General features: G+C 39.4%; 1 protein-coding gene across 1 annotated transcript in view; it reads left to right on the top strand.

Annotated features, from left to right (window-relative positions):
• SYNE2 (spectrin repeat containing nuclear envelope protein 2) overlaps positions 1–26,607 on the top strand; it is a 149,463-nt gene that overhangs the window by 14,110 nt on the left and 108,746 nt on the right. The window contains exons 14-40 of the mRNA XM_027716626.2: positions 28–201; positions 1,148–1,273; positions 1,430–1,585; positions 2,264–2,475; positions 2,728–2,803; positions 3,410–3,528; positions 4,122–4,245; positions 5,121–5,278; positions 5,736–5,883; positions 7,047–7,645; positions 8,285–8,464; positions 9,428–9,578; positions 11,317–11,475; positions 12,172–12,333; positions 14,707–14,808; positions 15,988–16,188; positions 17,127–17,292; positions 18,045–18,157; positions 18,908–19,110; positions 19,479–19,598; positions 19,702–19,990; positions 20,752–20,921; positions 22,268–22,580; positions 23,319–23,483; positions 24,352–24,708; positions 25,173–25,307; positions 26,278–26,436. Of these exons, the coding sequence (XP_027572427.2) occupies positions 28–201; positions 1,148–1,273; positions 1,430–1,585; positions 2,264–2,475; positions 2,728–2,803; positions 3,410–3,528; positions 4,122–4,245; positions 5,121–5,278; positions 5,736–5,883; positions 7,047–7,645; positions 8,285–8,464; positions 9,428–9,578; positions 11,317–11,475; positions 12,172–12,333; positions 14,707–14,808; positions 15,988–16,188; positions 17,127–17,292; positions 18,045–18,157; positions 18,908–19,110; positions 19,479–19,598; positions 19,702–19,990; positions 20,752–20,921; positions 22,268–22,580; positions 23,319–23,483; positions 24,352–24,708; positions 25,173–25,307; positions 26,278–26,436 (5,037 nt within the window). The remainder of the gene's footprint in view (positions 1–27; positions 202–1,147; positions 1,274–1,429; positions 1,586–2,263; positions 2,476–2,727; positions 2,804–3,409; positions 3,529–4,121; positions 4,246–5,120; positions 5,279–5,735; positions 5,884–7,046; positions 7,646–8,284; positions 8,465–9,427; positions 9,579–11,316; positions 11,476–12,171; positions 12,334–14,706; positions 14,809–15,987; positions 16,189–17,126; positions 17,293–18,044; positions 18,158–18,907; positions 19,111–19,478; positions 19,599–19,701; positions 19,991–20,751; positions 20,922–22,267; positions 22,581–23,318; positions 23,484–24,351; positions 24,709–25,172; positions 25,308–26,277; positions 26,437–26,607) is intronic.

Below are 26,607 nucleotides of genomic sequence, written 5' to 3'. Positions count from 1 at the left end.
CTCTGAAAAGAGTCTCTTTCTTCCAAGGCTGTCATGGGTGACATGAACAACGTGCTGTCCAAATCTGAGAAGAGACCATCAGAAAAGGAGGCTTTGCTTAATTTTGAAGAATCCCAGAAAGAGCTCGAGGTCTCTATTTCAAAGGCTGTGCAACTTGTTAGTCAAAAATTAAGCCCAGAAGAATGTATTTCAAGATACGAGGTGGGTTTGTATTCTGAACCAGCTGAATTTAAGTATTTCTTAGTGCTGTGTGGGTTCTAGAAGTCTTAAGGTTCCACAGTGAGAAAAAGATCAGATTTTTTTTTTGGTAGCTATTAATGCTTTTCTCAGCTTAATTTAGCTGAGAAAATGTAGTGATTTAGCACTGTCAGCGTATATTAACTTGGCAGACAACTTGAATGAAGAAACATAAATCTGTGTGGCAGTTTATTCAGTGCCTTGTCTTAAATTACTCCATTATTCTATCAGAACTCATCGTGTTCTGAACTACAACCAATTTTTTTTCTTGATCAATAATTAAGATTCCCATCAAGAATCACATGCCTGAATTCTTGGACAGGTCTTTAAAGCATGATAATAAATACTGAATCTCCTCTTTTTTTTCCAGAGGGTAGCTGGTAAATGAAGTGTTCAGTCTCAAAATGTGTATCTCTAAAAGGGATATAAAAAACGGAAGTGCCCAAAATCTGTGTTGCCTCATCTTGCAGAGCAAGACCTGGGTGTCCATGTGCCAGGAGGGGCTCAGAGCTTCACTCCAGGCCATCTTGCAGGGTCCCATCATGCTGATGGAGACCTTTCACCCTCTTGCTGATGTGGGACATGGCCACGTAGATTCCCTAGAAAAGAGTCTCAGTTCAGGGACTTTAATCTTTCTTCTTTTATGTCAAATTTGCCCCTAAAAGAGAAGTTGCAAGATCAACACCTGCTTTTCTCCATAAAGCACACACTTGAAAGTGTCTGCAACCTTTTGCAGATGTGCAGGGGTGGAAAATGCTCTTGCAGTCACCCACACAAGGGCCACCACAGCCCATACATGCAATGTATACATTCATTATGCACAACTTTTGTATGCTACTGATGTAATTTTATTAGGTAAATAAGTTACATTCAGTTCTGTTTATTTTTCATTATGATGCCTTTTTTGCAGGAAGCTTTTAATGCTCTGGACAACAAAGTTCTTGAGAAATTTTTGAAAGCAGCTGAACAGCTGAAAAATATTTCATCTGATCATGAAAAGCTGGTTGTGGAAGAAGATGTTCGCAGGAGATGGGAGGTGAGATAATACAGGAAGAAGAATCCACTGTCTGTTCTCATTAGGCCTGGTATCTTAGAAAAACACTTTTTTTGTCACATTATGTTCTGAGGTTTTTATTTGCTGTGTAACACTGTCTCACCATCTCACAGGAACAATGTGTTTTGAATTTTGCAGGCTGTTCGTCAGGAAATTATATCCTATGTCCAGCTCATGGTAGAAAGGGAAAAAAAGAAATTTAATGCAACTTTAAAAAAAATCAATAAGCAATTAGGCAAAGAGAAGAAACTCCTAAGTATGGATAAAACCAAAGGGCTCATCAAGGAACATGAGGTACCTGAGACATTCTTTTTCTGCTCACTTACCTCTCTTTGTGGATGCTTTGCTGTCCTTCTTCCTCCTTTTTAGGTACATTATGGCAGCCTGTTCTTGTGAAACAGGGCTCTTGTGCTCTATGTTATATAAACACAGAACAAAGAGATCACTCAAATTATATCTTTACCTTTTTTGACTGCAGATATTAGAGTTCTTGCATAGTTTTAGAATTAACTCCTCGTTAAGTAGATGGTATCTTTTTCCCTTTTTTTTTTCAGATTTTGATATATCCGGATTTTACCCTAATAAGTATAATAATTGATGAGAAATATTTTTTAAAAATTCTATTTTTTTTTCTGCAGTCAATGGGACATGCCTGTCTGATGTCAGGGTGAAGAAGGCTTTGGGACCAAAGTAGTGAAAATTGTAGTAACATAATGAATTTCAAAATCAAGCAAGACTCAGTGTAGTCTTGTGAATACAGCTGGGGAACATGTTGCCAGAAACCCTGATTTCTGTCCTGACTCTGTTTGAGAAAGAATTGAGAGAAAATAGGTGTTTCTTTCTTGGTTTGACAGCTTACACTTTTAAGTGCGCTCATCCGAGAAGATAGTGGAAGTAGAAAAAAATGTATGTGAATAATTGCATATCCTCATGAATTAACATGAGTTTATTATATCATTTTTCTTTGTTTAGGCCTCTTTTTCACATGAAGGCAGCCTGAGGGAACTTCAGAAGTCATTAGAAGACCTTAAAATACTGGGAAGACTGTCAGAAGAAACTGTCCCAGGAATACAGGCACTCACTGCAGACTGTGAACAAAAGCTAGAAAAGGTTCAGCAAATGGTGGCAGATACTTCCACGGCGCTGCTGGCTCGTGCTGGGATAGGACAGGCACCTCAGAAAGGGTGGGTGACTGAGGGCACGATGTGTTGTAGCTTCATGGAAATCATTTATACAGCTAGATTTTGTGGTAGTGTAAATGTGCTACCGAGGACATTACTGTGGACAAACTGTACATTTAAACACTTAGTATTAAGTTTCATGAACTAGCAAGTACGGTGTTTGATTACCCTTCATCACAGCTGCAATGTTTTTAATCTTTGGCTAGGGTTTCTTTTTTCCCTTTGTATTTCATAATTCGTTCTTTTAAACTGTAGGAGCTCCATTATTGCTTCTGAGAATGGAGAAGAGCCTGGTTCTTCTCAAGAAATCGATAACCTTTCGGTACAGGAGGTAAGAAATCCAGACTTACTGTTAAAGAACAGTGCTCTGTCAAAGGGAGATCATTGCCAAAAGGAAAAAGTGATTATTTCTCTTACTATTTTCATTGTGGTTGGACCTCAAGCCTATCACAGAAATCAAAACCCCCCTATACTTGTGAATGTAGATTAAGTAAATATTAAAAGTTAACATGCAAGGAACAGGACTTGGCATCCCAAGGAGATGTGAGTCTCCAGCCTTGCATGATATTTTGCTAAAAATGGTTTTCAGATGAGAGTCATGTGAGAAGGTGGGTTCATATTGAAATCCCCTATAGTGTCCCAGTAATTTGAACAAGTTTCAGAGGACAGAGGGAGGGAAAAATAATGAAGACTTGGAGGTGTTTGTCTGTATCTGTGGAAAGAATGAATGAGCTGGCTGCAAGTATTCAGAAATTTGCTCTTTAGGGTCATGATTGAGTTTAAACACATCTTGTATTCATGAATGGTATCTCTCATCTCCTTTGGGACACATCAAGCAATTCCTTCCTTCAGAAGTTCACAGATGTCTGTTAGGCTTCACTGTGTTATTACACAGCATAATGTGGAGGTCACTGTTAACCTTTTTATTTTTACTTAGACCTCAAGACCCGCTGCAGATATAGTTTTGGAACCGGATGTGAAACATCACAATGGAGAAAGCTGTGCAGAGAAATTTGAGGAAGACAGTGATTTGGCCATACCAGCTTTGTTAGAGAGGTAATTTTTAGAAAATAAAATACATGTGTATCAGGAGATGATACTATGCTAGACATTCACAGATTAATTGAATATATCAAACATAGGGTGCACTTTTGCTGTGCAGAATTCTGTTCTCTTTCTACTACAGTTTACTTAATATTTCTCTGTAATTGATAAGGAAGCACTGCAGCTGCTAAATGCTTCAAACATTAGGATTTTATAACAAGAACACTTATTGCTGTAGAAGTTTTACTTCTGCTCTTTACTTGGGCCAGAAAGGTCTGTACCCCCCTTACTAATAACTTCAAATATTGTAAGGTAAAAAAATTGTGACAAGTTTTTAGAGAACCAACATTTTTACATTCATAAAATTGAATTTAGAGAATGCAGGCAGACATTCATACTTTAAAATTAGCCAGGTGAGCAATATCTCATCTCTTTAATATGTCCTCATTTGTGCCCATTCATTTGAGACTTCATCAAAATATGTATTTGCAATAGACTGTGCTTATTTTGCATGGTAATCTATTGGTCAGCAAATCCTATAGCCTGCCACGTTCCATTAAATTAGAAGTAATATTCTCTCTGAAAGTGATTGCCTCTTTCTTTAGCTATAACATACAAAGAAGTAACCTGGAGGAACTGTTACAAATCAGCAGAGATAAAGTAGCATCTGGCTTTACTGATGAAATAAAGGGCACTTCATGCCTTCAGAATAAGCTGCTTGAACTACAGGTAAGTATTTGTCTTCTAAAAACGTAGTTGGTGCCTAAATTGTTACTTTCTCATGTAGAGCCCTCACCTCTCTGTGTTTACATATATTGCCAAGGGAAAAAGAGCATCCTTGTCACCAGGTTTATTAGAAGTGTAAGGGAGATCAAGGGTTTGGGTTTCAGCAGAACTGCATTCCTGCTTAGCCAGTGGAGTTTTTCAAGTGTTGCTGAAAGAAGAAATTGGTGGCTCTTGGTTTGTTACCTGCAGGCTAAAATAGGGAAAAAAACCTATGGGGAGAGCAGCTTTTTCTGTTGGCAGGAGTGGTAAGTGATAGAGATGGTCAGGGCCGGAGGAGTCAGCAGAGTTGAACCACCAAGTGGCAGTGGTGTATGTACGGAATGGAACTTTTCCCGGACTTGATTAGATTTGTGAGATCCTTAAGGGGATGACAAAGGGCACAGTATTGATGCTGGAGGGTTTATTACTGCAATTTTTCAAGGCCTTGCTTGAAAGGAGTACAAAGCTTAACTAGCATCTCAGAACTTTGTTTAGTTCTGTATTTGGTTGTTTTGTTTTTTTTTCTTTTGAACATAACTAAGTGGAGATATTTTCATTCTTGAAGTAAGAATAGCTGACTCATATTTATTGAATCCTTTATAAAATGTAGCCAAGGCATACATCTGACATGGAAATTTTCATCATGAAAAGTTGCTAGAGATTTGCATGCAGCTGAAAATGGAATCTTAAAGGGAAAAAAAGACAATAGAAACTCCTACTTTCAGACGATATTTTCACTGTTTTTGTAAGAGCCTCTTGTGACTGTAGTTTTATGAACTGTCCAGTCCTCTGAGAAAAACAAGATCATGTTAATGCAATTAGCGCTGCTTATCTCTTAGGTGATAGAGAGTGAAATCAGTTCTGGTTGGACACAGTTGGAAAACATCTCATCTACCTTAGAAAATCTTGGGGTTGAAGTGCAGCAGGCTGTGCTCTCTGAGACAAGAAACAAGCTACAAGGAGAGTGGAAGGAGCTTCAGAATATTATTAGTACCAGGTATAAAATAACACTTTATGATATTAGCTAAGGAATAGTTCATTGTAACTAATGTGTGTGTTTTGAAGGGAATAGTGCGTGTTACAGAAAATACTTGCAAACTTTTAACCTTTTTTAATGGCGTAAAATTAAGTTTTTCTTAATTTTTCTTGGTTCCTATGCACATGGCAGATAGTGTGAATCTCCCCAAGAAGCAGAGAGCCAGATCTTTCTAACATCACTGTGCAATATTCCCATATATTGCTGTTATTTCCTTTCATCTTCTGGTTAAATTCACAGCGATTCACACTGCTTTTCTCATTAATGAAAGAAAAACTCCTTTGACCTCAGGAGGAGGAGGAGGATTAGATCTGTTAGACAGTCAATTACATTATTTTTGTGGCTTTTTGTGCTGTAAAATGGAGAGTGACTTTTCTTGCTTGCCTTCCCAGTTCATGCTTTGTTACCTTTCTTGCAGAATGAACTCTTTAAGGACTGCTTTGGAAATTGTTTTGCCAATAGAAAATGAATCCATTCTTCTCTGTGAATTGGATCAGCAGCTAAAGAAAAGGGACATCCAGCAGTTTAATCTGATGAATAGTGATCTTGCTTATAGGGAACTGAAGGTAAGCGAGGATGCAGAGACCACACCCTAGCCAGAACAGGTTTTAATGTCTAGGAAGTAGAGAGTTTCATGGAATTTTCATTCAGGAGGTTGGGACTGCTGACAAGACTTCCTAAACCTTCAAAAATCTGTAACAGCATTTTACTACCCTTGCTTTAAATGTCATTGCTCCTGTAGAGGCAGCCAGGGACCCTCAGTAGGTTCTACTGTAAAAAACATTATCATGAACATTTTGTCTTGTGTTAGGACTTTCCTTTGATGCAGATTTACAGTGTTCCCACCTGCCTTATATAATTTTGTGGAGCCATTTGCATAGTATGGTGTTAATTTGTGAGCTGATCTGAACTGCCTGTGTCACATCTGCTGAAGTATCTGAGCACACCTTTGGATTGATTTGAAAGTTCTGCATGGATGCAGTAATTGTTCATTTGCTATCAGTGTCTAAAGCCTAGGCCCTGGTCCATTAGGCAGGGTGAATATTGTTTTGTTCTTGGCTGAGCACACTGACAGCTACACAGGACTGAAAGTTTGTGTTTGTCTACCGTTGGCTCTCCAGTGAAGTAGGGTTTAGGTCTCTCAAGCTGTAGGGCAGAGAGCATGTGCACTCTCTGCCTGACCATTTTAGGCTGGAAGGACTCAGACTTCTTGCCCAGCTCACTGCACAGCTGGAGTTTCACAACACTGACACACTGCTCTTTGAGGGCTGTAACCAGAGAGCATACAGACTGCACCAAGAGATTTTCAAATACATGTAAGTCTCCTGCAAAAGTATAACATGAAGAACTTAAAAGATGGCAGAGTAATAAATATCACCGTGCTTGCCTGTGCTCTGACTGATGTCCTGCTGTGAGAGCCTGCTGCTTTCAGTGCCAGGACTCTCATCATCTTTCTCTCCTTCTTGTCTGATTGCTGCAAAAATTGCTGGGCTTTCAGTAGTGCTGATCAAATTCCCTGTGTGTGGAATACCATTTTATTTGATTTTTTTTTTTGTTCTTTTATCTTCCCTCCCCTGAAGTCCAGAATAGGTTTTCTTTCTTAACTACCCTGTTTGTCATACTTGTTTTGCTGCTAGTATAATTTGGATTTCAGTCATAGGTTCACTTGAGTGCCAGATATAAGTTTTCTTTCACTTGCTAACGCTGTTGGTCATTCTCTCAATTTCAGGAGCTACAGAGATCCATATTAAATCAGATTGAAGTGTGCAAACAGTTGGAACACCTAGATAGTTCAGCAAGGGATGAATTTAATCCAATAGACCTGCAAGCTGCAAGTAAAATTATGATTTACTATCAAAACCAGCTTGAAGAAATGAGCAATAAAATGCAGATCCGCGAGACAGTACTTAAAGATCTGGAAGCTTTTATGGCCTCATTGAGAAAGATTCAGTCTTCCATCAAATGTCTCACAGATCCCCCAGGTCAACCTGAAATACAGGGAAAAGCTTTGAGAGAGGCTGCACAAGAAGTTTCTCACATGTCAGAAGAGGCCAAACATTTGGATGAACGCCTGAAAACTGTTGATATCTGTTTGGAAGATGCTGAATGTGGGAGAAAGACTTGCTGTGAAAACCTTGTTTTGACTTTATCTGAAAAGCTAAATACGATTTATGATCCCCCAAGTGAACAGGTGCTTACAGAAGAAAGAGACTTGTATGAGATTTTTTCCAGAAAAAATGCTGAACTCCTTAAAAACATTCAGGATCTACGTGACAGAATTAACAAAATAGGCTTGAAGGATCCAACAATTCCAGCTATTCAGAAAAGGTGATTTCTTTTTTAAAGCTCTTTTAATTTCATAATTTCAGTCAAGTCAGCCTGTGGCCCCTTCGAGGGCCCCTTCAGAGCACTGAAGTTTGAAGTGTCTGTGGAGCATTGACAGAAGCTGTGGATGTAGTTTTATTTGTTCCATCGCAGCCTAAGTAAGGAAGCCTTCTTCATTTTTTCTTTTCTTTTGAGTTGCTCTCTATGTGTATGTTTGAAGCACTGAGGAAGAAAAAATAGGAGGAGGTTGATTGTTGTGATCTTAGTTTTCAGCAAGAAAACTGTCAAAGAGGGAAATGGGTCCCCTTGCTGTGCACTGATGCACCTGATCTGAAACTCTGCAGTGTAAGATAGACAGCATGCACTTAGCTTTTAATACAAACTGATTCACTATGTTCATACAGACCCAGTTGCCTTTTAAGATTTTTGGATTACCTTCTCAAAGAACTAAGGTCAGCATAACTCATCTGAAGGCCTGTGTCAAATTATGTGAACCAAAGATCAAATTAGACTTTTTATGATTTCATTTAATATCGCACGTGGAGCTCACGATGAATTTCTAGGGAACTTAATAATTACATTGTGAACCATATCAAAGAATTACTCTAATATAAGGCTGTATTTCATTTTTTTCTAATAAAGGATAAAATCATTAACAGAATTGGAAAAGGAATTGGACTGTGCTGCTGTTGAAATGAAACCTATGCAAGAAATTGCTAATAAGCTCCCACAGATCAATGAAAAAAAGGCAGAGGAAGCAAATGAGCAGTGCAGAGCTACAGAGAGGTTATGGGAGGATACAAAGCTCTTGCTTGCTGAATGGTAAGGAGAAAAACTACATTTTAAAGTAGTATTGTACAAGTAAGAAGTTTGCTTTTAAAATCAACCAACAAAAAAACCTTAGACCTTTCTTTAAAGTAAATGAAATATTGATACAGTAGAAACTGTTACCATTATGATGGTGTAAACTATCACTAAACCAAGAATTGCACGTCAAAGTTTGTAGGCAAAGCTCTTGAATTTTGTATATTTTTAAGACATCTCAGTCTCATAATTTAGCAGTGAAGTGTTGGACTTAATTGGTATCCCAAAGAAAAACCTGGCTGCTGCTGAGAATGATGTGTCTTCTGTATTTGCTATGAGTTTCATGCTAGCACATTCAAAAAGAAAAGTCAAACTGAAACAAATGGAAGAGGACAGCTGGGAAAACAGTCTCTTATGCAGGAAAAGACTAATGGAATTTGGTTTGATAACTCTGTGCAAGTGGGGACTGGGGAAAGCTATGATTGATCAGCCAGGGCATCTGCCCTTCCATTATGTTGTTTGAAGATGCCTAGAGGCTTTGCATGGACTGACACAGTTCTGGTTAATTCTCATGGCATGCACAGTGTCAGTGGGAATAATCTGTTTTCATATCCCACTGAAGGCTCTTCTGAAGTGGCATCTCCCACTGTCCACCACCCAAGCTTTTGTGATATCTCCTCCAAACTGTATTTCAGTGTACTGGTGTCTGAGCTCACCTTTCAGGTGGAGAGTATCATATTAACAGAACTGCTCAGATCTCATCACAGTTAGATGTTGAATCAGAAGCATGTGATGTTGAATGGCATTTCTGATTCCAAAAACTGCCTGAATACCAGGTCTCACACAGTATTGCAGACTTTATGACTGGTACAGTTCATCACCCCTTTTCTCACATGTTTGAATATAGGAGAAGGAAGCAGACAAGAGGTTCAGGCTGCAGTTTTATGCTTAGGACATAAATAATAAGTCTCTTTTTAATAGCCAGGAGCAGTGTGCAAGGGTTCTGGAGCTCCTGAAGCAATACCAGAGCTGCAAAACGAATCTGACCAGCATCATCCAGAAACAGGAGATTGTGCTTTCACAGCAGACTTCTTACATGGGGAAGGAGAATTTGAACAGACTAATAACAAAGGTGAGTAACAAGAACTTAGTGAAAAGAAAAGCATTTCTTGGGAGCATTCACAGGTAGGGTTGTCCTTGTACCCTCAGTCTTTAGGGCAGATGTTAAGACCTTGCTTTCACTTTGGCTCCAAAATACATTTAGAGACCCTATACCCTTATTTTGTTTTAAGTTGATTTAAGTCTGGTTTTGCTTAATGAATCAAGGTTTTGTTAAATGAGAGGGATTTAAAAAAGTCTAAACCCCATGGAAGAACTATGATCTAGTATGAAAATGGGATGAAGTCCTGTTGGTTTTGCTCCAAGCTGTCTTTGATAGCAGTTAAACATTTACAGTAACTTTTACATTACTTGATGAGGTATTCATACTGAATGAGCAGGTATTGCTGGACAGCCCCTCGTTTAGTTTAAAGTTTTCCACCTTTTCAGCCAAAAAATTTGACAGCCAGCTTCTTGGCTAAATGAATACAACCACTGGATATAGTTGGATTAGAGGAAGAGCAGCATGTCCATCGTGACCATTTTACTGTACAGGTTTCACATTTCCTGGCTGGGTTATATAACTGCTTGTTCAGACCCTATTTTTAGGCTTTCTGATGAGGCATCACCTATATCATTCAGGAACGTTTGCTCTTAGGCAGTGCCTGGGGTGGTTAAATTTAAGAAGGACTGTAAGTGGTTTCTTCCCCCAGGCAATGGGATGGTGTCTGTGTGTTCCACCTCCCCTTAGCTGAAGCAGGGTTTCTTCTTGGTTCCACCAGTGAGACTTCTGGCACCTCATACCTCATGGGCTCCTGCTGCAGGGGAGATTGCCTGCATATCCCAGCCCCTGCTTGTATGGAGACCCTCTCTGGTAACAGCCCTTCCTCCTCACCCTGCATTTTGCAATTCCTACTCTCAGAATCTCTGAATGCTCTGAAATTGCTGTGGCAGTCATGTCCTTGAGTGCTGATGATTTGTTATTTAGGATTATATAAAATAATAGCAGAGAAGGTCCTCTGCCTTGTTCTGGTTTGTGAGAGCTGCTCTGCCGTCCCTCCCCTGAGCTCAGCAGCTGGCAGTGTCAGTGTGGGAAGATGTAATTTCCCAGAATGTCTCTGGGAAATAAAGAGAGCTGCTAATTTCAAAGTACCTAGCACTAGAGGTCAGTGTTTCCTTTCCAGGAAGCTTCCATGTTGTTTGTAAACACTGACATTCCAAGTAAACACAAAGGAGCAGTTGAGTGTTTAAGCAGAAAAAAGGAAAAAACGATGTTTCAGTTTCTGGCAGTGACATATTTGATGATGTCTGTGTTTAAGTAGGATTTAAGCTTTTTTTTTTAAAAATAGTTCGAAACCTGAGGATCAGAATGCCAGGTGGTATTTTTTAGACTTGTAATAGTGTCTCAGATGATTATGTTGTGCATTGTTTATCTCTGTAACCGAGGTTCTGTGTATGGATGTATAGTCCCCTTGGATCCTGCACTTATGACTTTTAAAGCAAACCGTGATTTTGACTGTCTTAGAAATAAATTATCCATAGTTCCCACTCAGCTGTTTTGCAGCCAGTAACAGAATGATATGGATTTCTAGCAGGGTTATAACAACACAAGATGCATTCCTAGTCTCACCATAGTGTACAAAATAGATTATTTTGTGTAATGCTGTTGTTTCTCTAAGCTGAAAAGAACTACACATCAGTTAAAATTGTTTTGCTGAATAAACAGTGATAAGCAAACATGCTCGTAAATATCCATGTGGTCTGTTTCACAGATTGAAGAGGCAAAAGAAGAATTTAATGATCACTCTGAAGATGTAGACAAAATAAATCAGATCTGCAAAAACCTGCAATTCCAGCTGAATAAAATGAGAAGCTTTGAGGAGCCTCCGTTCGAGAATGAGGCTAACGTTATTGTGGACAGATGGCTGGATGTATGTAAAAAGTAAATTATCAGGGTGGTCTTATCTGTTATGCATTATAGTAATTGATTCTGACACGGGTGTAATATTTGGAATAAATTAAGTCCAATATGGCAGAGATTCTTAAGAGATAAATCCAAGTGTTTACCAGAGCAAAGCTTGCAGAGTGTCTACTGGTGTAATGTTTTTGAGCTCTCAGGTGCTTTATGTCGTGGGTACTCCTTGGCAGTAAATAATTCTAGGAAATGCAGAAAGGCAATATTTGTGCTTTCTGCATGAATCTGTAAGCTTCCATTACAACTTCTGTGGATTTAGACTTCGGAGACAATCTGGAAAATTACAATGCTGGTGCTTTTGGTGAGAAATGTTTGCCACTGTCGATCTAAGCAGTGCATCAATACTGAGATTAGATGGTATTTACTGGGGGTAGATAAACATTAATGAGCAAGGCTCCTTCCTAAACCTGCCTTAAAACTGGCAAGCTGCTGTTGTGATTGGTATGTTTGATGACATGTGTGGCAGGGATTTAAATATCTTCTCCATGACCAGTTTACTGTGAAGACACGAGATATTTTTTTCCCCCTTTGCTGCACTTGTTTTTGTGGGTGTTTTCATCTCGTTCCAATTTTTATTGTTCTGGCTTTTGCTTTTAGAACATAACTCAGCGTTTTTGACATCTGTGTGTGTTTTCTATCAATCTCCTGGCAGATCAATGAAAAGACTGAAAACTACTGTGATAATTTGGGAAGAGCTCAGGCTTTGTGGGACAAACTTCTAAGTTTATCTGGCACAATTGAGGCTTGGGCAAATGCAGAGCTCAAGAATGCAGAAGACCGTTGCCTGACCGAAGAGGACCTCACGCAGCTGAAGGTAATTTGAATAGATATTTTCTACCCTTCATTTATACAGTAATGATATGGACTTTGGACCATAAACATGAACATTGCCTAGGAATATCAGCACTGGAAAAGCAGAGGAAGTTGTAACATTTGCAGTTGTATCTGCATGGGTAGTTTCACTGAGGATATTGCCTGTCATTGGGGATACAGGTCTTGGAAACTGATGCATAGATAGTGTATATGTGTACTAAATTGTTTTCAGTCAGTGCAGCACTGCAAATACTCCTTTAGATTAGAAAACCCCCCTCATTCATTTGTGCTGTATAAATATAAGCAAAGAGAAGGCCTGGAAAGCTTGAGCCTGGAGTGCAGTGGTGCACATATTTCCATGTGCATAGAGAAGAAAGGGAAGAGTGTGTCTAGGATAATGATTAGTTTTCTAGGTAGAACTTACCAATTAGTGAAGATACTGGAGCATCAGAAACAGCTGAGCAACACATAATTCAGGAAGAGATTGCAGAAGTGGTTTATTTTCTCCTTGTCCCACCGTGCTCCCCAGTGTAACTTAATGCAGCCTTAGCAATGTCTGGCTACTGGGGGTCTCCAAGGGCTGCACACAGGCAGACATCAGCAGAGCCTGGGCTACCCATGCCCTTTTTGCACAGATTATAGCATTAATTCTTGATATCAGAATGCAGTTGGGTGTAAAAACACATGCGCTGGGCCTGTGGCATTGAAGAGCTTCACAAACAGGGGAAAATATTTTAATTTCTGACTTTAGGACCATAATGGACCAGTTGTGCTGCTTCATTGTGGTTATAACCGGTGTCTACTAAATAATTTCCTGCTTGAGTGGGGTTGAGACATATATCTAACCTGTATCCACTTGTTTGAAAATGTGCAGGCAGTTTTTTCTCAGTGTTTACAAGTTACAGATGCCCTGGTTTTTATTGTGCTTATTTGCAGCTTTCCTCGTACTGTTAGCACTGCTCATTTGTTTTAATTTGCAGAGCAGGAAAATGCCAAGGTGTTCTTTGTGTGTGGATGTTCACAGGGAACAGTGGTATATCCACTCTGCCGCGGTGGACATTTTGTCACATTATTAATGTGTTTACCAGTGTATTGTTAGAATTTACCTGGGGTAATTTAGGTCCCTGAAGGCTCCAGCAAAAAGGCACCAGCTGGAAACTGCATTTAAGAGCCATTTTGTAACGTGGAAGCTGCTCAAGTCCGGCATGATGTGACTGTGCCCCCGGTGTGACTCTGCTCGTGCTTAGGAAGGGCTGTGCTGGAGGTGGTTACACTGAGGTTCCTCTGCTGCCTCTGTCTGAGAGGGTAATTCTCAGAGGAGGCAGGAGAAGAGGGCAAGAGAGAGACAAACCACATTCCCATGAGCTACTATAAAAGCAAAGTATGAGAGAAAATAAACCCAGTGCGTTGGTATTTTTGTAAAATGATTTCAAGTGCAGAGGGCATCAGGTTCGTTTATCACTTAATTATTATTTTGTTGTTGTTGTTGATCCTGAAACATCTGTTAATTACAAAAAAGCCCCCCAACTGTTACAATGTGTATCATGTTACATAGGGTTGAAACCCAGGGTCCTTTGTGACCGCCCAGCAGAGCACTGGTGCATGTGTTTTCAAGAAGCCTGTCACAGAAGAAGAGTAATTAATTATTTGACTGTGTATTTAAAGATAATTTCAGTATAAACAGTGTGAGAAAAGTGCTGCTTTCTCCTGTGGCCTGCATGCCAATGCAAACTCTTTTAAGGAGTGCATCACGTTTTGATGGTTGCTTGTACAGAGGCTGTAAAGGAATGCTTTGGCCTGAGGGAGTTTGGAATATTGATCTGGGGTTATGAGATAATGTGATTATCCTATTCATAAGTTGAAGCTGGCATTTTACCTTCATATTACTGACTTGTTCCAGAATCCATTCAAATGTCTTTTAATATACAGAGGACTTATATTTAAAAAGTGCTTACAGCGTGTGTTATATTTTATCCCATCCATACCAAAGTGTGATCCATACCATCATTGGGATGCCAGTTCTTGACTTTGTAGCATCTGAGAATATCCCTTTAACAGAAGCAACAAGAAATGAATGCAAAATTAAGATTATTTTCCTGCAAATTTACTTGAAGCAAAATAATGGAATTGTTAAATTTATGCTAGATTTGCATTAACAACTGTTTTGCCTGAGAAATATAGAATTTTTCTGACTCTAATACAAAAGAATGTTTGTGTTCCTAAAATGAAAATCAGGAAATGGATGAGTTGTGACAGCTCTGCGTGCCAAAATGCAGAATCAGAATATTTTAATGTAATTTTTCTAACAGAAACATGGAAATGTAGTTTTTGGGGAGGGAAGCCATAGTTACCAATGTGTTTTTTCCACCTTTAGGCATGCTTACGAGTCCAAGAGCAGAAACTCCAGAAATTTGACAGCACGGTGGCTGAGATAGAAGAACTTCTGAATAGTAATGAGCCTCCACTGGAGCTGCAGGTATGAAGAAGCTTTTACAGCTGGCATGTCATTACTCATTCCTGCAACCCTGCTTCAGTATTGTCTTTGCCACACTAATTCCTTGGCTTGATTTAAATCTACCCAAAGAGTTTTGGAGGCATTTTGTTGGCTATGAGCAGTGACATTTCATTTGTTGTCTGTCTCAAGCTGTTAGAACCAAACCTGTCATTTTACACACAAAGACCTCTGTCACTTCTGTGCCTTGTTGGGCCTTAGGCCTGACCCAGTCGTTTTGCAGGCCTGCTGAAACAGGCCAATATCAGTGATATCTGGCTTTGAGCTACTGGCCAGCAACAAGGCCCAATGGACCTCATCATCCTTTGTGTTAACTTTACACAGCAAAGAATAAATCCTCCTCCACTGTTCAAGACCATGGTAGCCCTGCCTTGATCCTGTAGCAGTTCCCTAAGCGTCTGCTTGCAGTATCTCTCAGATACACCTTGAGCTTGACCCCGTTGGGCTATTTCTGTGTTTATCCTCAGCAGGCAGTGAACTCAGAGGAGTTTCACTGGGTAAAGTGATCTAAGGAGCTTAGGAAAGGACTCAGCAACCTTGTGCTGTGCACACTGTGCTCCTTGGGAACACCAGATGCCCTGAGTCCCTGAGGTGGTGTTTCAGCATGTGGCCGTGATCCCACTGAGTTCCTGCCTCGTGCAAAACAGTGAGAGCCTTAAGGATGAGGTTAAGGACCTGTTGCTCCTCAGTGAATAGTCTCCAGCCACAGCTCCCCACCTCTCTGTTACCCTTGCCCGTTTTTTGGGTCACTGTGGGGAATTTGCCCTGATGGAATCACTGCAGGGAGGTGTGCTACAGAGAAAGCTGCCACCTTCTTTTTCATGGCAGCTGAAGAGAATATAAGGCCTTAATCCAGCTCAGAGTAGACACTGGAGTAGACCAACAAATAAATTTGTTAATAAAGCAGCACCAGTACATATGCTAATAAAGACAGACTGAGATTATTTGTCCTCAGAAAAGCAGGGCTTAAATACTATTATTTTTCAGTCTGTGGAGTGGGAGCAGAAACAAATTGGAACAAACTGTGATTGAAATGTCTGGACTTTGGATAATTTAATTTCTTTTTATGTCTATCATGGATTTTTGTAATATTCTAGGAATTTAATCCAGTATAATTTATGTATGTTTGTTTCCAATTTTAAGGTCATCAGATCATCTGTTGTGCAAAAAATGGAGCTAATAAAAGAGCTCTTGTCAACGAAGCGAGGGACCAGTGAACTCACCGTGAACACAGCAGAACTGAAAGGAGACCTTGATCTGGCCAAGACACAGATTGGAATGACTGAATCACTTTTAAAAGCTTTATCTCCTTCAGACACCTTAGAGATCTTTACTAAATTAGAGGTAGCGTGCCAAGATTATGTATATTTAATTAATTTGTTCATTATTTCTCTCTTGGCCAAGTGTTCATAAGTGCTTGTCCTGTGTGAGTTGTAAACTGCTAGAATAGCTCAAGTGAAGAGCCTTGCTTGAATATTCCCTTAAGATGCCAGAAACATGAAAGAAAAGCCTGTTTTCACTGGCAGCTATTGGAAATGGTTAATCCTAGGCACAACAACATATGCCACCCAGGATATGTTCAAGCAGTAGTAGGGATACTGGACTGTATATTTTCTGAGACTGGGTAATATACAGAGGATGTCTTTGTGCACCTGAGCCTGCCTGCAAGGGGACCTCCCAGTAAACAACTTCAGCCAGATATTTGCTCAAACTCAAGCTCCCTGCTTGGAGGTTTAGGCTGGCAAGATTTAAACCTCCTGTGGAGCAGTGAGTGGATATGTACACCCTGGATGTCAGACCACTAGTGTTTGGGGGCAGTGAGATCACAGACATTGGAAGAAAGAGCTTTTAATTAATTCTCCTAGCTCACTCTAAGTTATCTTTCAGCTCACAGGGACTTGACATACAGGATAAGGCATTTAGGGATGGAATAATGCCTATGGCAGCTAAGGCATTGTCACTTCTGGGTATTATATGCTCTGGAACACACTATATCACTGTTCACATATGTATTCTGTGTGATGCCAAACTATGCATGAGTGAATGTGTGATTATGTATGCATGCAGGGTAGTGGACACTGCTCAAGGAGAGTTTAGTGCTTATATCTACCAACTGATTGCTTCATTAATGCCAGTGTAATTTAAGAAATTATTTGGACACATTGGCAGGGCTAAACCCTTTTGCAAAACTCTGGCTTGTACTGAAGCATCTCTGTACAGTGAACTTCTGCTCGCATTTCAAAATTTTCTTTTTAAAAATTGTCCTATTTTTTTAACTTTAGGAGATACATCAGAAAATTCTGCAACAAGAACACCATGTGGCTTTACTCCAAGAAGAGACGGATTGTCCTGATGTGGATGAATTAAATAAGCAGCTTAGATGTGTCACTGACTTATTTAATAACAAGAAACATGTGCTTCAAGATCACTTTATCGATGTTTTGAACCGTAAGCAAACACATTTCACGTTTGTGTGCCTTTATAGATTTGCACTGACCACCATAATGACTTAAAGGTTATGCAGTTAATTGGTTTGGTGTCTGAAACTGCTTCAATAGCTCAAACTGCTTCAGCTTCTGAATAAGATAAAGATTTGCAGAAAAATGGCTTTTTATCCCAACAAATCACTCAGTCTGGATCAAAGTATTTTGTTTCTTATTTTCACATTTCAAAAAATAGATAAAAGAAGTGTAAAGCATAATTCAGGAACAAATGTCAGAGTATTTAATTTAAAAAATACAGAAATCCAATGTTTTCATTTTTTCCAGTCATTTTTTACTTAAACTTAGTTATAAGAATGAATAGTGTTATTGCTTTTTGTCTTAAGCAGACACAGAATTGTGCAGTTGGGGTTTTCTGCCCAAAGGTAGTCTCCTATCTTTACGTATTTTTAAAGTGATATTAATTTGTGTGGAAATGAGAAAAGTTGCCAGTAGGCTATTCCGGGTCTTGTTTACCCAAACTGCTGTGTGTAACAGACTGTCCCTTCCAAGTGAACAGGTAGGTTTATTGTCAATTAATGTTGGGTAAGAAAAATATGAGCTGCAGGATTCTCAGTCACACGCTCTGTAGTGAAAAGCAACCTTTGACAGTAGCACTGATAAATACAGTTGTAAACTGTCTGAAATCTTCATGTTAAATAGGATTTTCTTTTACAGGATACAATTAATGAAGAAAATTGGAATGTATCTTTTTTTCAGGTCAGTGTAAGAATTTTAATGACTGGTTCAGCAGCACTCAGCTGTCTTTGAAGGACTGCTTTGACCCCTCAGAAACAAAACCAATACTGGAAGAAAGACTACAGAGGCTAAAGGTAAAGTATTAAATGTTCTAATTGCTAAAGCTGATTGTTCTTGAAGTTTTACTCTTTACACAGGAGACTATTCTTGGGAGTGAACTTGGGAGTGGCTTTGTAACTTGAGGCTGAAAGAACATTTCATGTAACTTAAAGCATTAGGGCAATAAGTGGAATGAAAATAAAGCTTGGTTCAGATGAAGTATTGGTGTTCAAGTTCTGACATAGTTGGGCAAGTGGGAGACAGAACAGTAGCTAGTCAAAAGTCAATGAACCTTGACCAAGTCCTTCAGTGTGCAAAGATGCAGAAAGACAAATATGTACAGAGTAACATGAAATTCTGTCCCTCCCAATGGACTCGAATGTAAAAAATTTGCATTCATTTTATTGTAGCCAGATTTTCTCTCTGAGTCAGACAGAATCAAGAGAAAACAGATGGAAAAGCCACAACATCTGCAAGAAGCAATCACAGTTAAGCAGCAGAAGGAGACGTAGTGATGTCAGTGCTAGATTTGAATACTGCATGCCTGTTTCTTCTGTGTATGTTTGTGCTGTAGAGAAGAAAAAACAAGTCATCTACTTCACTTTCTCCTTATTTTACAAACAGCAACTTTTCCATTTGCAAATGGCATTGTCAGCAAACTGTGAATTAACATATATTCCTTTTCATGGAAAAAAAATATTGGTGAAAATAACAGGAGCTGAAAAACTCTTGTAACATAAATATCTATTATACTACAGCAAACACACCTTGTGGGTTTTTTTCAGCACTTCCTAACATCTGAAGGCAAAGATAGAGATATCCAAGAGGTTAAAACTTTACTGAATAAAGTGAAGCCTTACTTGCCCAAAGCAAGCATTAACCACCTTAACAGCCATGTGAGAGATCAAGAAGCAGAACTACAAAGATTGATCTCCAAATGTCAGAAACGGGAAAAGGAACTTGGTGCTTCTCTCCAGCAGCTCAGTAGGTAGGAAGCTACTGTAGTTTCTGACATTTTAATCACAAGTGGTATAAAATGATTCATTATTAAACAACCATAGTGAATGGCAAACAACCCTGCTTTTATAAAAAAATGGTATTTATTTAAAGGATAATGAGTGTTTTGTTATGTGCTTCATGTGGTTTTTTTTTCATTTCATAGCAAACCTGTATGGAAACTATGGATAGTGTCAGTGACATGAACTGAGATACTTAAAATAAAGCTTGTGCTCTAAGTGTTGCTCGATCTGACACGTGATATTTATGTTACTCGTTCAGCAAAACACTGTTGTCAGCAGGTTTTAGCCATGTAATGCCTCTCATTTTGACCTGACTCTGTATTGATACACACTTTAGCCTTGAAGAAAGCATCTCAACCTTGGAAGAATGGCTCACTGCTCAGGAGGAAGAACTAAAAGATATCCATAAAGATGAGACTAAACTTGAAAACTTCTATAAAGCACTATTAATGCAGAGGTATTGTTTTTTTTTGTCTCTGTCTAGGAACTGTCTTCTAAACAAGATTGTTCCATGTTGTTACAACAAGTAGATGTTTATTAATTTTTATTTTATTTTTCAGAAAACCATTTGACTCCATGGCTCAGCTAGCAAATTCCTTGAGGGAGGCTGGGCTGACAGAATATGAAACCATTTCAGAAGCCAGTAATCTTATTAGTAGGTACCACACATTGGTAACACATGTAAGTGGAATGGCAGGGAATACTGAGAGACTTCCAGTGGAGGAACAAAATTTTGAAGAGCTTGCCCAGGATGTTTCTTGCTGGATCAAAAAGCTTGAAGAGGCTGTTGATAAACTGAGTTCCCAGGAAAATGAGTTGCCATCAGAGGAAAGGATTAATCATATAAAGGTATTGTCTAAAATGTATTCCTTTTTCACCTCACAGCTCAAGCTAATACCAGGGGAATGCTTGATGAGTCAATACCTCCTGAAAGACACCGTCACTGCTCATGGCCTGTAGTTTCATGGCTTATTTGAGGAGGGGCGGGGGATGTTTGGTATTTTTTGTTTGGGTTTTGCATAGGTTATTTCCCACCTAAGATGAGATTGATTGCTGCATCTCTGGGTGAAGCAGCACTGAACTCATGAGGTGCTGGTGGCCATGTGCCTTCCCATCATAACCTGTTCCAGGAGTGGAGAGGAAGGTCAGTAACGTAGCTGGGGCATCTGGAGAGCCTCTGCAAAGTGTGTGGCTTCTCAGGTGTCTTGCATGGCTATTGTGCTGGGCTGTTCCACTGCCTGGATGGGTCTCTCAGGCCCCAGTGTCCTCTTTAGTGTCTCCTTCCTCTGACTACATAGGATGAGAATGCTGGGATTTACAAGTTTCATTCTGTGGAAATGAATAGTATTGTGACATAGGATTTGGATCAGTTTTTTTATTTGTGACTACAGTCTCTTGTTATGTAGAGAATAATTAATAAATCAGCTTCATTATTCCAGACTTTCAAGATTAGATCATCTGTTTATGTATCAGTTATGTAATATATTGGAAGAAGAATTCTGTTGTCTTGAACAGCAGTGTGCAAAGTATGAAAGAACAATGGTAATACTTTTTATTTTTTAACCAAAAAATAATTGTACATGTACTGCTTCTGTATCTCTTTAATACAGGAAATCACAGCTCTCAGAGAAGAAGGAGAGGCCAAAATACAGAATATGGTAGCTGTAGGAGAAACTTTATTGAATAATGAGGAAAATAAGCAGACAGAGGTTCAGCAGACCATTTCTGAGCTCCAGAAAAAGTGGGAAAGCATTTGTCAGGTGGCCACTGAATATAGCAGGTAATGTGGACTTTGCCAAGAGGCAGTACAGATCATTTACTCCTATATTGACTTTTTTCTCTTCCTCCTGCACCAGTTCCATTGAATTTCTGTTCTTCGGGAGCAGAACGAGGTACCTACAAAAATACTTGTATTTCTGCAATATTGTGGAGGGGCAGGTCACAGTTTGGACTGAATAGTCAGGTGGGGAATAGCCAGAGATATTTTCTGGTGTAGCCGTAAATAGCCAGAGAATATTCTGTTGCCTTCTGTTACTACTGAGCACTCAGTAAAAACAGTCCAAGTAGCGCTCAGGAAGAGGGAGCGTTGGCTGTGTTGGATCCAACACAGCAGAATGCAGAGCATCCTCTTCACAGTGTGGTGAAGACAGGAGAGGAGGTGCTCAGCAGGTCTGAAAAGATGCTCAGGACCTGCAGGATCACGCTTGTGCATAACAGATGCACCATGGTAACAACAGCAGGGAGAAGCTGGAACAGGAAATGTGGTGCAAGAGTACTTAATGTATGCGTGGCTGTGCTTCATTTGTCATTTGCTAAAAAATATGAATCTTGAGGGGCAAAATCAAAACACTTAAGCTTTGCTTTTGTCCTCACTTATCCTGCTGTACTTTACAGAATTATAACCAGAATTCATTTATTTGGGTTTGTTTGTGTGGGATCATATTTTCAAATGTTGGCATTTAAGTTCCATCTGGAAAATATCTGGGCTTCATCACTAAATGTGAACATACAAATGTTACTTATGTCTCATTGCATATTTGCTGTGGACAAATGCAACCTGTTGACCTGCAGCAGATCAGCATTCATGCTTATAAAGCACACAAATCAAAATCCTGTCTAAAGGTCAGGAAAGTAATCACTGGATTGTACTAACATAACCCATATTGCATATGCTGGTTTTGTTGTCTGTATCTCAAGAACACTCCCCCATCCCAACCAATGTGATATGTATCTTCTACAGAACATTCCCTTTCAGGAGACTATCATAAGAAGTCAAAGAAAACAGATTCATAACCATATTGTAGTTCTTAAACAGAACTTCTGCTTCAATGAAAAGCAGAAAAATACAGAGCATGAGCATCACATCTCAGATGCTTGAAACTGTGGGCTTATATGTTAAGAGGCTTAGTCATTTGTCTTGCACTTAAGTCCAGTTCATCTGCAATAACTTCAGTGCTTTTCATCACCTTGAAAATTCCAGTCTGATTAGTTATTTAAAACCTGAACAAAAGTGTTCAGTACACTCAAGTTCATTCTGATGGTCGACTTGTTCACAATTTGACATTTTCTAGGTAATCAATAAATTTGGTTGTTTTATACTATTAAACACAGTATTTTTTTTCTTAGCCCTCGAGAGCAACTTCAGTGCAACAGGGAGCAATATGAGCAAATCAAAGAAGATCTGAAACGGGCTCTAACAGAACTGGAGAAACAGCAACAGGAGACGGGATTTGCCCTTCAGCCTGGTTTGCAGGAGAAGCAAGCTCAGCTGGCAAACTATGCTGACCTCCTGCAGAAAGTAGAAGGCTTAACTTCCCAATTTAGTGAATTGAAAAACCAGAACGATCATCTACAGGGCCACACTGGGAATCCCTGCTTCACAGAGGTGGAATGGTCAGAATTAAAGCACCAACATGAAAATCTGCTCAGCCAACTCCAGGTTGGACCCTCAGTCTCTTTCCTTACGAGATTCTTGGTATTCCTATTGCTGGCAATTCTCACTGATTACCTGTAGTGTCATTCAGATGGGAAGTTTACGGGTAAAGCTGGGAGTGGAGGAAGTTCCTCTGAAAAAGGACAGGGAATTCCTCTCTCTCTTTCTTACTATGAGGAGAAGAGCACCAGGAGCACATACTCACTGCCTTGTGCTCTGCAGAGGGATAAATGTTTATACAAATGAGACCGAAGTAAGTGTGAAGAACGTTTTGTACCTGTGTAAACAGATTTGGATAGTTAGAATATGAAGCATTTGTTCTTATATTCTCCAAGCCATGGTAGGTTTCCTTCCTTTGGGAAGAATGAATTTGGAAGATATCTCAAAGATGCTTTTCCAGCATCTTGTTTTTACTGGTTTCACCCAATGTGGTTGCACTTGCAACCTGTGTTGCATTTTGCCTGTATCATCCATTTTGAATAGAAAACATCCTTTTTAGAAGTACATTCTTATGGAATGCCAACCCTTCTACTTCCTGCTACTAATAAAAATTTTGTTTGTGATGGACTCCCTGATGTGCTGGGAAGAGAGAAAGATGTTTATGTGGTTAGCTGTGGTTATTTTATGGAAAGCAAGCAAGTTTGTTGTGCTAGTGAGGTCCTGAAAAAGCTGTGACAGTCTGTGGATGAATTATGTTTGTTTAAGATAATGGTTGACTAGTCCTAGAATCTCCTTGGTTTCTAGACCATCGTGCAGACATTAGAAAGTCGTGTTCATGAGCACCAGCAGTTTCAGGATATGGTAACAGGCCTGAGCACTGAGCTAAAAACTGTCTCTGAGAAGCTTTCTGGTGTTGAAGGTCCAGCAATGGAACAACCATCAGCTGAGCAAAACCAGTTGGAGTCACAGGTATGTTGCAGGTTCTGCATCATGGAGAAAGGATCCATGCCCTAGAGACCATCCCATTTATAAAAGAGGACTGCTAATGGTGTGACACTGAGAAACTAAGAAACCTTTCTAAAAGAAAAAGTATATATGGTGTTCCTTTTATCAAGATAACTGTAGGCCTAAAACCACTCTGAATGAACTGAGGGGACCTTTACTGTTGGCTGAACTGAAGGTAGAATTGTCCCAGCTCAAGCACACAGGCTTCTTCAGTTTGTTTGGTTGGGATTTTATTTTTCCTCTCTGGGCATAATGAGGAAAGAGATCATTAAATTTGTTGTTAGTAAGTGTCTTTAAATTAGCCAGTGTGGAAAGCTTAGGAAAATGTCAGTGAGCCAAGTTCAGTTTTAAGAGGTGTCCTTCATGCATAAGTAGACATCCTTTTGCTCTTTGGCAGAATGGATAACAGTCCTGTAGCTGTGTGCATAGGGAGCTACTGGAAGCTGAAACCATAGCTCAGATATGAGTCACTGCAATTCTGCTTCCTCCAGAATTTACTGTGCCTCTAACAAGTAAAATGGAATAGGAGAGATGTGGGGGGGATTATCTGTTAAGAACTTGGAAGGATCATCATGTACCACACAGTGTGCTATCGGATTATTTTATCGTTGTATTGCTTATAGCTCCAGGTGATCTCTGTACGTAGAAATGGCTGACAAAATTACTGGTTTAGTATTTGACTTTCTGCAGCAAATAGGTCTGCATGTACTTTTCAACACAGTTTGTTGTTGACAGCAAATATTTATGATTTTAGAGATTGACTTTAGATCGTAGCATTAAGTATATTGAGTGAAAACACTTCTCAAATGAAATGTTTTTTTTGTGTCTAAAGGAACAACAAGGACCTCTTAGTCGATATGAAGACACTTTAAAGAAGATTTTGGTTTTAGCAGAAACTGTTAAACAAAACACCTCTTCAGCAGGACAGAAGTTTATTAAGGATGAGATTGAAACACTTCAGAGCGAACACAGGAGTCTGGAAGAAAGACTTGAAAATGTCAAGCAAAAGAAGGAAAATATTTTCAGTGAAGCCCTTGAGTTAAAAGATGAGTTTGGTAATGAAGTGCAAATGGAAGATAAGGCAGATACAATGTTGAAGAGAGAGATACAGATCACTTCTGACAATGGTGTGGTTGCAGAAGAGACCCCCACAGAAGTGGTGCTGAAGGAGCCTTTGGAAATGTGTGATGTGAGTTTATTTGCTGACAGTATAAAGAGGCACCTGCCTCGCAAATATGTTCTGTATATCACATCCTTAATTTCATGGAAATTAAGCCTTCTGTAAATACATGTGTATAATTCAAAGATGTGGAGAAGAACTCCCTTAACTTGTCATAACAAGCCAGTAACGTGTATTCAAAATGGCAGTTCTCCATTTAAATATGATATACATGTAACTTCCTCTTGCCAGGAATTAGAGCAGGTATCCTTGGTCAGAACACAGGGGCAAGGGTGTATAGGTGAGAAAACTGCAGATAAACCTCTGCCAAAGAGCTTTGAGAGCTTCTCTTAAACCAGTAAGACTTGTTTAAAACTGCAACACAGTATTTGTCCTGTTCATTTTCAATGGTAATAATTTTTACCATTCAGAGATTTAATGTCACAACATTTATGGTCACACAAGCATATTTTCTTTTCTATCATTTCTCTTAGGGTCAAGATGTAAATGGAAATGTGTCAGAGAAAGAGAAGCAGAATGATCCAGTTTTGGAGGAAAGCAGTCTATTGTCAGACAGCCCATTAAAGGATATCAATCTCAGCAAGGACATATTGGGGCAGGCTGTTCAGGTACCTGACAAATACATTCTAATACATGTCAGTGTATATAACTGTATGTGTGACTGTGTGTTCATTAGAAATGTATATGCAATTCCTTAAAATTTCTAGTCTTACAGAGACATATTTTGCTTATCTGATGAAAGGAATGATAAATTATAATCTCCAGATCACCCCCTCAGCCTTGCTCACGTGAAGTGTGCAAGAGATCAATGTGATTGTCTCTAAAAGACCCCAGGGCTTGGACCCACTTTTTCCGTGATGCAAAACCTGCCACATACTTGTGATTTCATAAAATCATAGCATCACACAATGGTTTGGGTTGGAAGGGACCTTAAAGATCTCATTCCCACCCCCCTGCCATGGGCAGGGACACTTTCCACTAGAGCAGGTTGCTCAAAGCCCCATCCAACCTTGTCTTGAACACTTCCAGGGATGGGGATTCAGCAGGTTTTTTCACTGTAGGTAGTCAGAGGTCACTAACCTGGAACTGCTGATCTTTAGGGGACCTTGGGACATTCATACTGTAAATGACTTCATGTGTGCAAAGCTGAGGGAATGATTTGGAGTACTCCTTCATTGACCTGACCATTGAATAATAACAGTACGTGGGAGAGATGACCATCAAAATATCAGAGTGGAAACTATATCCGTACTGGGATTTCTGGAGAAGGTGCAAGATCAATAGTTATCAAATGTGTCTAAGCAGAAACTTCTATAACAATATTAAAAATCATGTGAGCACTTACTCCTGTTTGTTTTGCCTTGTAACTGTTTGAGTGGTTAAGGTCCTGATATGTTAAACTGATCTGAGCAGGAGTTTCCAAGATACTCTGGATTTGAGTTACCCCAGCCTTTTCCTTTATTCATTAAGCTAAACTGAAGGTAGAGTAGACAGATTGTGGAGTGGGAAGTTTCTTAGCAAACTTAAATTTTGTACTGACTTTTACTGATTGTAAGCATCTTGTATTTTGCAAATCAGGGGGAGGCTGATAAGGAGAGCCCAGGTATGGACAAACGGAACAGGGTCCAAGAGGATGTTCTGGACAGTGCAGTTCTGAGTGGTGAAGCAGAACTGGAAAGACATCAGGATGATGTTCGTTCTGAAGGTGAAACAAGAAAGGAAACTCATCCAGCAGAGGTAACTGGACATGAGATTATACAAGAGTGATGGAATTTGAGGGTACATGTATACAGTTTAGTTGCAGTGGGGATGATACCACTAATAAATAAGTAATAAAAATCTCAAGTTACAGTGAGCTAATTTTATCTGATGTGTTGTATACTTAGTATGTGTTAATTCACTTAATCC

The sequence above is a fragment of the Pipra filicauda genome, unplaced genomic scaffold (genome assembly GCF_003945595.2).
Source record: "Pipra filicauda isolate LSUMZ 115617 unplaced genomic scaffold, ASM394559v2 scaffold151_size3305965_pilon, whole genome shotgun sequence".
NCBI classification, from domain to species: domain Eukaryota; kingdom Metazoa; phylum Chordata; class Aves; order Passeriformes; family Pipridae; genus Pipra; species Pipra filicauda.
The sequence above is the reverse complement of the archived record's forward strand: the minus strand, read 5'-3'. Positions and strand labels throughout refer to the sequence as shown.